Source organism: Brachyistius frenatus, unplaced genomic scaffold (genome assembly GCF_029030835.1).
Source record: "Brachyistius frenatus isolate BFR_SWC_R1_liver_20210118 unplaced genomic scaffold, ASM2903083v1 Contig_1, whole genome shotgun sequence".
Taxonomy (NCBI): Eukaryota; Metazoa; Chordata; class Actinopteri; family Embiotocidae; genus Brachyistius; species Brachyistius frenatus.
Window position 1 is genome coordinate 2,588,956 of NW_027210600.1, and position 13,089 is coordinate 2,602,044.

General features: G+C 48.1%; 1 protein-coding gene across 1 annotated transcript; it reads right to left on the reverse strand.

Moving 5' to 3' along the window:
- Nucleotides 1-41: 41 nt before the first annotated feature.
- On the reverse strand, nucleotides 42-12,370 carry fbxo46 (F-box protein 46). Its single transcript, XM_069694594.1, has 3 exons — nucleotides 11,992-12,370; nucleotides 3,865-4,481; nucleotides 42-3,737 (listed from the first exon to the last, which is right to left on the reverse strand). Exons 2-3 carry the CDS (start codon nucleotides 4,336-4,338, stop codon nucleotides 1,902-1,904), a joined length of 2,310 nt encoding a protein of 769 aa, XP_069550695.1. The 5' UTR covers nucleotides 4,339-4,481; nucleotides 11,992-12,370; the 3' UTR covers nucleotides 42-1,901.
- Nucleotides 12,371-13,089: the final 719 nt, after the last annotated feature.

Below are 13,089 nucleotides of genomic sequence, written 5' to 3' on the forward strand. Positions count from 1 at the left end.
TTGCGTTTATGTCTCAAGACACCACACAAACCCGGTAGCGATTCAGATTTCCAGTTTTAATCATCACTTCTGTTTTTATTTAAGCAGATATTTCCCATTAGCATTGTACACATCTGGAACCTTGAGGTCTCCCATGACAACCCAACCACCTTCCCATCTCCATGCAGAGTTTCAGCATCATTCATCACATCAGTTCAATGTCCAGTCTGTCAGCTTGCAGGGGTCCGGGAGTGTAAAAGCAGGGGAGAGGGGAGGGGGGAGTTTAAAGAATGAAGAGTCAGAGTTGTCACCAGGCACTGTTCATCTTACACTCCCACACTACAGAGTTTTGGGTGGATCCAGTAGCGCCGGATGAAGTCTGTCCAGCATCTGAAATCTAGCCACTTACAGGGTCCTGTGCAACTCCCAATACTCTTGATCATCTGTGAGGTATCCGACGTCTCAGTCTGCTGCAGGGTGGGTAAAGAGGTAGGGGGGCTTTTAAGGCTGGAAGCTGGTGTAGAGAGTTTCTGCGGTCTGTGGTAGTTGGTTTCACCCGCTTCGAAGCGTGAATGACGGCTTTGGCAAAACGCTGCCCTGTGCCGAATCGGAGGACGGAGGGGCGAAGGACAGGAAGAGAGGTCGGGGGGGGGGGGGGGGGGGGGGCTAAAACAAAGATGGGAGTATTTCAAAAAATACATCTTTGCAGGTTGAGTAGGGTGACAGACCGATACAAGGAGAACACAGTCCTCAAGAATAAAAGCAAATACAACAGCAAATACTCTCTGACACACACTCGATAAAACAGCCAAAAAAAAAAAAAAAAAAAAAAAAGGCAAACAAGCAAGTCAATCAAACCATACAAAGTGACATCAGGCCTTTCCAAAGTGACATCAAGTTTCTCTTTTTAATCCCATTCAATCCCCCTGATCTCAATCAAGTCCATCTCCCATAATTCTCTGTAAACCAGGAAGTACTCAGTGGCTCCTCTTTGTGGCCGGTCAGCAAGGTTAGGGTCCACTCTGAAACAATGACGAGGGTCTCAACAGGTCTCAACAGGTCTCCGTGAGACTGGCTAGTATGCAGAGACTGTGCCTGTCATGAACCAATGGTATGGCTATTTCAGAATTAACATCAGTGACACAGGCAATGATTTCAGCAGCATTATCAGGGGACTGATCGACAGAGAACAACATTACAGCACATTCAGAAAAATAGAAACGTGTTGGTGCAGGACAGGTAGAAATGGCAATCTGGTACAACAGAAAAATCAAGTTTGCTGAATACAATCACATTTCTAAAGCGACGCTGAACATTCCACCACTGAAAAGTTTTACATCTGTCGGACTCGGTACAGCTCATTCCTTGAAGCACCATTGTACAGCTAACATGGAAGTTTGTGATACAACACGGAACATAGAACAAGCACTGGGAAGAGTAAGCAGGCTCTAGGGCGTTACATTTCTATGCGTCACTTTATGAATGCTAATCTCAATCAAATACACTGCAAAGTTTCCACATGAATTACCTACCAACCGTGTGCAGAGTTAGACAGAAACCCGAATGATTAAGGAGGCAGAAAAGGGGCTGAACGACAGCAGCAGGAGGGGACCCCAACCCTGGGATGCAAACTTGTAAAAGGAGCCACTCTGGAGCACAGTGGGGGGAGAGAGGGATTGTGGAGGGCTTGAAAACAAAGAAAAGGCTCGCCTCTCTTCCTTCTTTACCTCTCACCCTCCCTCTGCTGAGGGCAAGTGTGAGAAGGGAGTGCTGGAGCAAAGGAAACAGTCCTGGAGTGCCGATGCCTCCTCGAGCTCCTCTGCGTTCCCCGGTTTGTCCTCGGACCGGAGACGAGAGGGAGGAAGAAGGAGGCACGCAGAATGAGATGACGGTCGGTATGCGTGAGGTGTACTCGGTCCTCTCTACCTGGCCTCCTCCCTCCTGTCCTCCCTATTGGAGCGGACGGGCTGCGAGCCGTCGGCCGGCTGCTGGACCCAGTTGTTGTCGTGGAGCCCGACGCGGCAGCCCGGTGTGTCTTTGTCTGTGCGTCGGCAGCACATCCAGTAGGAGCGTCCATAAGGCAGGTCATGGTGGTAAGGTTTGGGGTGCCAACGGCACAAAGAAACGTCCCCGCGCTCGTACTGTCGCTTGCACTGCTTGCAGGGGTCGTCCCTGTAGAGGGGGTCTTGATTCCAGCGCGAGTCCACCGCCCGCACCCCGTACGTCTCGATCAACACCTTGAAGTAGTGGCAGGTGCACTTGAGGGCTGCCAGGGAGCGTGTTGGCAGGTAGCTGAAGATGTTGACCATGATGTGGTCGGGGAGCAGGAGCATGTACTGTCGCGGCTCGAGCAGCCGCTGGATCTGAAAGCGGATCTCCAGGAAGTCGTGGGACACGTGGCGGTAGAGGCGACACAGTGACGGGTCTGAACAGTCGTCCCCGACGCCGGGAGAGTTGGGCCGCGTCGCCCGCTCCCCCGAGCCCACGGCCACGCCCACGGCACCGGGACTGTTGTTGTTGGCACAGTCCAAAGAGCACATTCCTGACCCGCCGCCAGTGCCCGCTCCTTTTACATCCTCCTCTGGGCCCCGGGGGGGCTGAAGGAAAAAGAGTTGTCCAGGAGGGGGATCATCGCACGAAGGGTCAGTAGAGCTTCCTACCACCGCCCCCCCGCCCCCCACGCCAGGCATAGCAAAACACACAGTCTCTTCCTGCACATTCTCCGTACTGTCCTTGCCATAAAACACACATTGGTCGACGGCACCCGTCACCACCACCTCCACATGGAAACCAGTCACTCGCTCCCGTCCCACACCCACAGCTTTCTTCTCCCCAGAGGAGAGCTCCTGAGAGGGATCGGGGCTGCCACGGGCCGGCCTGTCTGGGTGATGGAGGTCTCCATCTGGTTTGGGAGCAGCAGCGGTGGCGGCCAGCAGCAGACTACTGGGGTCTCTCGACGAGGGACTGACGAGCTGGTAGAGGTCACAGGTGATTTTCTCTTTGGACCTGGCTGCTGCCTGACTCCCGCCACCCCCGCAGCTCATAAACATACAGCGGGACCTGCCAGCTGGCTCCAACTGAGACCGCGGGTCCAGATTTGACACTCGGAAAGCTATCCTGACCTCACCGTGACTGTGGCTGGGGGGCGGAGGGGGGGTTACAGTGTCAGACTCGCCTCCTATCCTACACTCTCTCTCTCTGTCTCGATTAGAACAGTCCGTTCCAGAACCGGTGCCCAGATGGAGCCGATTCTCCAGGTTCTGGGACTCAAAGTGTGCGATGGCCTGGGCGACCCTGCACGACTCCTGCTGCTGCTCCTCCAGCTCCTGGTCTGTCTGGATGGGAGACGATGGCTCCCGGGCCTCTTTGGAGGGCTGGCCGTTCGAACTGTCCGACACAAACACCATGGGAGAGGGGTCCGACACTGTGCCCCGCAGTACGGTGTGCTGGTGGGGGGTAAGGCCCTGACTGTGAGTGGTAGTTGGGGGCTGGTGGTGGTGTTGGTTCCCATGAACAGCCACAATCCCCTGGAGGGCCATGGCGGTCCTCTGCTCAACCAAGGCAACCATCTCTGCCACAGAAAGCAGGTCCGTTTCATTCACTCCTCCCAGCTGTGGCTCATCAGGACTAGAAGGTGCGAGGGGGGAGTCGTGGCTGAGGTGCGACTCCGAGGCCTGGGATCGTGTCGGGGGGTCGTAGGATGAGCATCGTCTTCGTCTTTTGGCTTTACTACAGTCGGTCGCCCAGTTACCTTTAACCTGTGGAGAAGAAATGATTCATGTTTATTTTGAAAAAGAACTAAATCCATCCAAAATATCATTAAATAAATTAAAAAAAATAAAAATAATAATAATCACTGCTGCGCTATTAGTTTTGGCTTCTTACCTTCATGGCGCTGGGTCTGGGCTGGCCTGCTCCACTGAACTGGTGCGCAACAAAAAAGGCGATCTTCTCCTTGGTGTTGCCCGGCTTAATAACATACCAGGTGTCTAACAGCACGCGGCCATCTTCCATCTGGGAGCCCGAAGAGGGAGGTGAAGGGGGGGCCGAGAGGGGCGGGGAGGCCTGGCTCTGCGTCAGGGAGTCGAGCTCAGGTTCGGGTGGCGTGTTTTCTGAGCCCACATCCTCCTCTTCTCCGTTCTCCTCCTGCACCCCCACTATCATCCCAACATGGTCACTTCCATCCGCCGTCCCTTTGGCACCCGGAGAGGGCTCAGCCTTGCAGAGGGAGGCGGACCCCGCCCCACCCCCGCCTCCACTGCTGCCCCCCGAGCCTGGGCTCCGAGCTTTGTTCTGGGAGTAGGTGCCAAAGGGGCGAGGGCACCACAGCCGGATGTGGGAGAAGGTGTCTCGGTCCATCACGATGCGGACCACCGAGGCATATTGGCATCTACGCTGGCCAGCAAACACCGAGGGCTCTCATTGTCGGCTCCTGGTCCCAGTGCCAACCTGACGGGCACTACCACCAAGATCACCAGCAACACCGGGCATACAACCTGCAGCTGGAAGGACATGAGGGGAAAGGAGGGAGAGCAGGTGAGGAGGAGGGGAGGAGGAGGAGGAGGAGGAGGAGGAGAAAAAGGGGGGCGTGAGAAAAAAAAAAAAGAAGAAGAAACAGTGTTGTGATATAGCAGCGAAATAAATGAAAACAAAAGTTCATATCTCTGGAGCAACAATGTGTCCGGATCAATTTGGATAACCGACGGCCAATTGAGGCTGTATTGAATCGTGGCTTCGAGGTATTCAGACCGAGCGAAAGCTTTCTGCGCCAGCGGGACACAACAGAACACAACAGAACTATCACACATCCACCTGAACTGATCACAACTGGCCTGCCTCCTACTTTGGCCAAACTCGATTGGCAGTTACATTTGCTGCTGTGTACCAAGATCATCTCCCCCCACTTCGGAGCCTCGACAATCAAATTAGAGCGATTGCGGCCTGCAGATGAAAGGGATGAAAGGTGGAACACAAAGGCACCAAATGGACTCTCCTCTCCCCCTCTCTGCTCCTCCTCTCTGCTCCTCTCTGCTCCTCCCCCCTCTCTGCTCCTCTCTGCTCCTCTCTGCTCCTCTCTCCCCCTCTCTGCTCCTCTCTGCATCTCAGTGCTTCAAAGAGGACTTGCTTAATAGGAGGCAACACAGGGAGGAGCATGCAGGCATATGCTGGACTTATTTTTAGCACACAGCGGGAGGGGGTGGGGTTGTAGTGGAGGCGCTGTAGCTGTCCTCCCTGGTCCTCACCCCTTGCTCCCTGCCAAAGAGCCCATGCAGGCCGGGGGGGGGGAGGAGGGAGAGGGGGCACTTGAGTCCACCCAGCATGCTTTGCTTCTGCAGCCATGCCAGCTGCGGGGACTGCCAGGAACGTGCCGGCACGCTTAAGGAGAAGAACAAGTGGAAATGGAAGCAACATGTTTGTTTGGCTCGCCGCTGATCTGAAACTCTAGTCTGCATCTGAAAGCAGCTTAAACCCACAGACACCTCGAGTGTCAGATCTGAGCTGCTCACTCAGGTTCATACATTACATTTCATCTAATAGGATTACACTGGACGGGGATTTTCTTACTCGTATCCATTTTAAACTCAACGGTACAATTTTCCACGTAAGGTCATGTGCAACAGTGTAAAACTATTAGACATCAATATTATAGTTCTGCTGTTCCAGACAACAACAACAACAACAACAACAACAACATATAACTGAATATATAAAAAGTATTATGATGACTATGAATGATGAGACGTGGAAAATATCCTCACTCACTAGCTAATGTACAAAGTCCTGATTATATCAAGTCCAACCACATAATGGCACACAAGAGAACTGATCAACCACAGCCTTGAATTAGTTTCATATGTTTACATATAATGCGATTAAGATGCTGTCTATGTGTAATTCTTTGATCGGCATGGTATAATTTGTCATAGTTTGTCGACAACGAGAACCAGTTCTTGTGCTGACTATTTTAAGTTATATAAGCACGGTGCTTTCACCATAAATGACAACAGCAGTTCAGACCCATCCCTCCGTGGGTGCGGTGTGTCTATTCATATCTCCAGGTCCAGATATGAAGTCAGCTCCAGTGACAATTTCATAAAAAGCAGCTTCGTGTGTTTGCGTTTAACTCGGCAGGTTGAGCTTCTGTAAAGCGCTGCTGTGCTTGCGGGTCAGTCGGTGTAGTTCGTTAGCGCTGGAGTTGGTGGTGTACATCGTCCGGGTGCTGCTCTCCGCTCTGGCGCTGGAGTTCAGCCTTTCTTCGTTCATGAATCTCGTGTGAATCCATTTTTTTCACCCGCAAAATGGTAAAGCCAACAAGGCGCTGCTCCATTACAGACATCCCCAGGTGTCGTAACAAGTTAGAGCAAAAAGAGAATTGGTCGCCACGTACGCAAGATACCCAGCTCGCTGTGAAATAATGCCAATAACAAGTTCACAGGGTGTGTTTCAGTGGACAATACCAGCTACTGTTATCACCGCACTTTAAAATCCCACAGTCCTTCACATGGTGACTGAAGAGCTCTTCAAACAACCTTGTTGTGTAACAGTGGATCAAACAGCTTACTTGGTACAATGGTTGATAAAACGGTCTATATTGTTAATTCGTCACATAACAAGGTGTGTAACATTTACACAGTTATTAGCTTTCTTTGCATTATTACACTTGTACGTTACATTCTGTCGAGTACACTGTAGACTCTATAGTGTGGACGTTTATACTTTATCATGACATTTTATTTATATACCACCTGCCATGTGTCACTTTGTATTTTCCTCTTACTTACTTAACTTGGCAATAAAAAACAATTCTAATAATATATTAGTTTCAGACTGTGTTTGCTGCGTTTTGACAGCACAGTTTTCTGCTTTCCATTTTTGCCGCCGGATTCCTTCAATCCACGCGCTTCAAAACGGGTCACTCGTTGTGCCTCAGCGTCTGACACACTGGATGGGTGGTGCTTTGTACATTTGGACTAATGGAACGGCTGAGAGAGGTGCAAAAAGCAAACACCGCCCACACAGTGTGGTGAACCAATTCAAATGCTTCCTCTATAATCACATGGCAACAACTGGGCTAAGAGCAGACAGATTATACTGTTGTGAGAAGAAAAAGCGCCAGTGAACCTTTTTTAGTGGCCTTTCTCTCTCCGACCCCTCCTGAACCTCTCTCTCTCTTCAGCTCTCTACCTCCTCTCCATCCACTCCTCTTCTCCCCTTCTTCTCGCTGCATCATGTAATCCATCTCTCCAACCAGATAGGATGGTGTTATAAGAGAGGCCAGAACGCAGACCGCCGGCCCACGGCGGCACTCTAGTATGAAATCGCACGCATACGCTAAACATCAGCCATGTTAACAAAACTCCAGAGCACGATTACTCGCTCTTACCTGCCTGTGAATCTAGAGTGGTTGACAAAAGAGGGGTCACGTCCACATTAATCTGAAAACACTGTTTACATGTAAAAACGTCTGTGTTCACGTTGGCATTTTGGATTTTCCTCCACCTACATTGAAACTGGAAATAAACAAATTATGGAAATGCCGCCTCCTCCTCCTCTTCCTGCTCCTCCTGCTGCTCCTGCTGCTCCTGCTCCTCCTGCTCTGCCTGTTGCCACTGGCAAACAGCAAAGTTGTGCAGTGCGGCCAAAATCTGGCGAGGAGGTGGACACTCGGCCAGGTCGCTCCTGTTGTTTCAGCAGGTTCAACTCCCCGCTCGCTATATTTGCTTAATGTATTTCAATAAAGCTGAATAGACAATTCCACCGTCATTGCACAGCTTTTTATCTCTGTTGTCTGATGACTGGACGAGTGGACAACAGTGCATTAATGCCACTAGTTGACCAAAGAGAACAGCAATATTTGCGCTGCTTTACTGAGGTCGTCGATCAATTCCCCGCCGGCTCGACTGGTCTTCACATCACAGATATGTTGGCTTCTTAACATTACTGTAACAAAGCACACAATCTTATCTGTGGATCGATGTACAGTGAACCCTCGCTATAACGCGGTTCACCTTTCACGGTCTCGCTGCTTCACGGATTTGCATCGTGCATTGAAATCACATTACGACTATATGTAACGTAGATATATTTAATGTCCAGTTCTATCTATTTCAATTGTAAAATAAAGGTTACTACTTCACGGATTTCGCCTATCACGGTTTCTATTTGGAACGTAACCCCCGCGAAAAACGAGGGTTCACTGTACTCCCTTTCAGGAAAATCTTTCGTTCTTTTCTCTTTCCACATTGCAGCCCAGAAGCCTCCGATCGTATCCACCCCGGATAACGTCTTCTAAATGTCCAGTTCTTGCGTAAAGGCCAGGCTCCATGCGGCCTTAGACAGATCTCCACTGAGCGACTGCTTCCTGTCAAGTGCGACGAACCGGTGTGCCTGAATCTTAGCAGGTCCGGCTGAGCAGACGTTAGCCTCTAAACACACGTTTTCTGACCTCCCCTGAAGGCAGCATTATCTGACTGAGGTGAATCACAATGGAATTCATTCTTTTGGGGCATTTTAGCGTCATACGTCCATCTGAAATCACCCCCGAGGAGAGCGGCGCATTCAAGTGGAAGGTAACGCACTGCAAACACTTGTGTCGGTAACTGTAAGTTAAGGACAGAACGTTTTGGTAGCAGTTGTGTTGGGGAACAAGGACCCGACAGTTTTAGGCACCACTTCGGTTTCAGCTGCAGCTAAAGGCTAACTGGCCAGTGATGAACCAGCAGAGAGAGCAAACATGACGAGAGCAACGGTGTGACTCAATCACGGCCTCCTGTCATGTATTTAATGTGTGCATTGCAATCTTCCATAACAACTGACCCACACAAAAGAATATTGCAAATTGGTAGGCTACACCCTGTTATGAAGTAGAATTTGTCACCCGATTTAACCGACTGGGCGAAATAATCCGGTTCAATGAAGGTGTGCTGATCGGCGCAGAGACGAATGTGTAAATTATGATCTACATTTGAAGACAGAAATAAATTACGCTCTCCTCCCAGCAAAACAGAGCTCTTGAATATTGTGCAGAAACATTTCAACAATTGTGATGAAGTGACAGGAATTTGAATTTAAGGCAGGACAACGTTTGCATCTTCAATTATTTATATAATGTGTAAAGAAATGAGAATTGGAAAAACAGCCAATTCTTATAATGCATTATTGCAGCATCAAATTATGTGCCGGTACACTTCAATGAAAAAAGTTACGCGCACGAGTGCAATCGATGTTAAAAAGTAGTGTTGCGCCCCGTTAGATGGCATTTAAATCATATTTGTGTTGGGTTGATTTTTGTTAAGAAATGTATGGACCTATTCTGATGTTACGCTGCTCTTCAAAACACCTACAATTATTTCAAACAATGTTACCAGCTGGTAGCCGTTTTAAATGTCTGACAAACTTTCATTTGAGCTGAAGTCACAATCAAAATAAACCAAAAAAAAACAAACAAACAAATAAAATGGCTAAATAGAATCTGACAAAGTCAGATGCCCGAGCAAGATGTTTTTCCTGAGAGACATAGCATATAATGTCCTCTCCACTATTTTCAGTACACCACATTACCCACCCACAGTCGAGTTTTAGTGCGGAGCTACATTTACGTTTTTCCACTCTTCATTGGAAACGGTTCCTGCGAATAAAGGCTCGGGTTTGGTTTTAAGCTTTCTGCAACAACCTAATCCTTCAAATCCTGTCCAAGCACAGTGGCAGCCAGTGAGAGCGCAGCAGCACTACAGAGCCCGGCCGCATCGTTATGGACCGCAACTGTCTAACAAATAGACTCTTAGAAGAGCGTGATGATTTTCTGTTACGTTTTAATAAAACAATTAAGTATTTATACACTCTCTCACATGCGTATGAAGCTTTAAATGCGGGCAGCAGGTAAGACATGTCGACCTGGATGACACTAGCTGCCGTACCAGGTTATGCAATGATGGTGATACTGAAGCTCTTATAACAGAAGGCATGAACGATAGGTCAAAGTCTGTGAAATGAACGAGTGGAGGCATCAAATAGACCAGGCAAGACACAGCAGCCGTGACATTCAACCTACTATACATGTACATTATGTCAATACTTCAGAGTACATCATTCCTCTTGTGTTTTCCTGCCGTTGCAAAATATGTCTACATCCAAAAGTAGCCAACTCAAGAGTGAAACACCTATCGGTACCTGCTGCAGTCAAAACGGTTTAATCCACACGATACTCGGCACACTGCTGCACACACACAACACACAGTACACAGATGTATTACCGAGGTACTGATGTGTTCACAGACTACGATCCCGCTGTTTGCACAGTGACAGATGGACAGGTTTGTCCCTTCACATGAAGACTGAACTTCTGCTGGACAGTCATCTCCCTATGAAATTAAGATCAGTTTGGGCATCTGCACTCTCCCCGTGATAATGGTTTCGCTGTGGTAGGTCCATGCAGGTCAGAACACTACATGGTAATTTAATGTTTAACAAGTTGGATTAGCAAATGTGGCACCAATTTCAACCCTCTGCATCTAAAGATGGCCTTGTAAAAACAAAAACAAAAGTTAGCCTGACACACAAACAGTAAAACTCCAGCTCAGCCCCCCTCACACCGTCCTGCTGCTCTTCTGCACTCGTTTCTACCGCATTGGAGCCAAATCGCCAAAAGCTGGAGAAAAGACAGTAGTGAGGCATGCCAAAAAGTCTCAGCTCAATCTCCCTCTCTGCATGCGTGTCTGTGAGGACAATGCAACAGACGTGCAGCCAGCAGGACAGCTTTGCTGCAAACTGTCAGCAGAACAATAAGAGCGGAGTGCATTACTCCAGCAGTCTGCCCGGGAACATTACAGGAGAGCGGCCGCTCTGTCTGGACACCTGGGAAGAGAGGCCGACTGGCCTGCAGGGCCGCCTTACTGTGTGTGTGTGTGTGTGTGTGTGTGTGTGTGTGTGTGTGTGTGTGTGTGTGTTGTACCACCATAACGAGTTACTCTGATGGAAGCTTTGATACTACAATCACAAACACTACAGTGTCAACACACTGCTTTATCCTAGTAAACATGCAAGAGGAGGGAAAATCCTCACGCAGTGGATAAGAGTATAAAATCAATCTGCACTTTGTGCAAGTGGGCTTTGTGTAACCCAATAAAACTAACACCTTTATGGCAATGACTTATGGAAGATTGTACTACGCTATAGGAGGGCTGAGCAATGTGGACACAATCAAAGATCGTGATATTTTGGACCAAATACCTTGACATTGATGATGCAACTGGATTGTAGGGACGACTATCGGTACACAACACTTCCATCCACAATCACTCGGTAGATAAAGACAAACAGCGTGGGCAGTTCAGACATCACTTTACTCTAACGCAGCCTTTAAAACCAGGAACAGACGAGAACTGTGCCATAATCACAACGTCTAAAACCTCAGATGATAACTACTCTCATATCGTGGTGTGATGAGATATCGATTTATCTCCACTGTCACCAAACCTGATTTATTCTAGACTTGTTCATATTTTTTGTGTACACCTGCTAACAACAACAACAACAACAACAAAGTTCTAATGAATTTACTCTCATATGACATATAAAAACAGCCAATATCAGGGAAATTCAAATGTCTGAGTCGAAAACAAAAAGGCCTGCAGGTCACTAAAACACGACTTGTCCTGACTGTGGTTTGTTATGAAACCAGCTGAGACGCTGCACACATCTCCTGGTGACAACCAGCAAAAGACAATCACGGATAACAACAAACAAACAACAAACAAACAAACAGCTGATTGATACTTTGTGTTTCCGACACCTTTAACATCCAGAACAGCTGATGAACACCTTGAAGCTTCATCTGGTTTATGACTGAGTAGTTAACACAGTAAACACATCTACGGGCTCTCTAACTGAAGAGCAACAACTCACCTGTGTAATAACATGACAACCCTCGTTGGCAAGCGAAGACACACAACAACAAAAACAAAAATAAAAATAAAAACCACCCTGAGCGTTATATTTTAATGATCGACTCACCTTAGCGGGATTAATCTTCACACACGCCCTTCCTGAGCAGCAGCCTGAGGACGGACAGGTGTCCCCTCGGTGTGTTTTGACCGACCCGAGCCGGGCTGTCCGGTGAGACACGAGCAGGTGACACGAGTTAAACTCTCCGTGTCCACGTAGCTAAGCTAGCTCACTCGCTGGCTGCCGTCGACATTAGCCAGGAGCTACTTTCTATGATCAACCTCGTCTCGCGTGTCTGTCAGCTCTCCGGACGCCGTCTGTCTGTCTGTGCGCCTTGTTAGGACTCTCGACAGTCGCTCTCCCGCTATCTATTTAGAAGTGACACGGGCTTTTACGGTATGTTCTCGGGGATACCAAAATAATCAGTGTCAAAAACGGCAGGAGGAGGAAGGCCATCTTGTTGACAAGCAGCTGCATAAGGCCCGCAGCCAATAGCGATGCAGAGTCGGTGGTGTGCCCATATATGGCGTGTGCTCAGCTCCCTCCCTCTACTGCCCCCTGCTCCCTCATGCGGCTCCCCCCCCCCTCCTCCTCCCCCCTCCTCCCCCCACACACTCACGGGACTGGACCACACTGTAGAATCGCAACATCCAAAGGTCACTGTGTCAAATGAGACTTTTCGACACTTTAACGACAAAATTTAATCTATCTATCTATCTATCTATCTATCTATCTATCTATCTATCTATCTATCTATCTATCTATCTATCTATCTATCTATCTATCTATCTATCTATCTATCTATCTATCTATCTATCTATCTATCTATCTATCTATCTATCTATCTATCTATCTATCTATCTATCTATCTATCTATCTATCTATCTATCTATCTATCTATCTATCTATCTATCTATCTATCTATCTATCTATCTATCTATCTATCTATCTATCTATCTATCTATCTATCTATCTATCTATCTATCTCTATTTCTCTATCTATCTATCTATCTATCTATCTATCTATCTATCTATCTATCTATCTATCTATCTATCTATCTATCTATCTATCTATCTATCTATCTATCTATCTATCTCTATTCTCTCTATCTATCTATCTATCTATCTATCTATCTATCTCTATTTCTCTATCTATCTATCTATCTA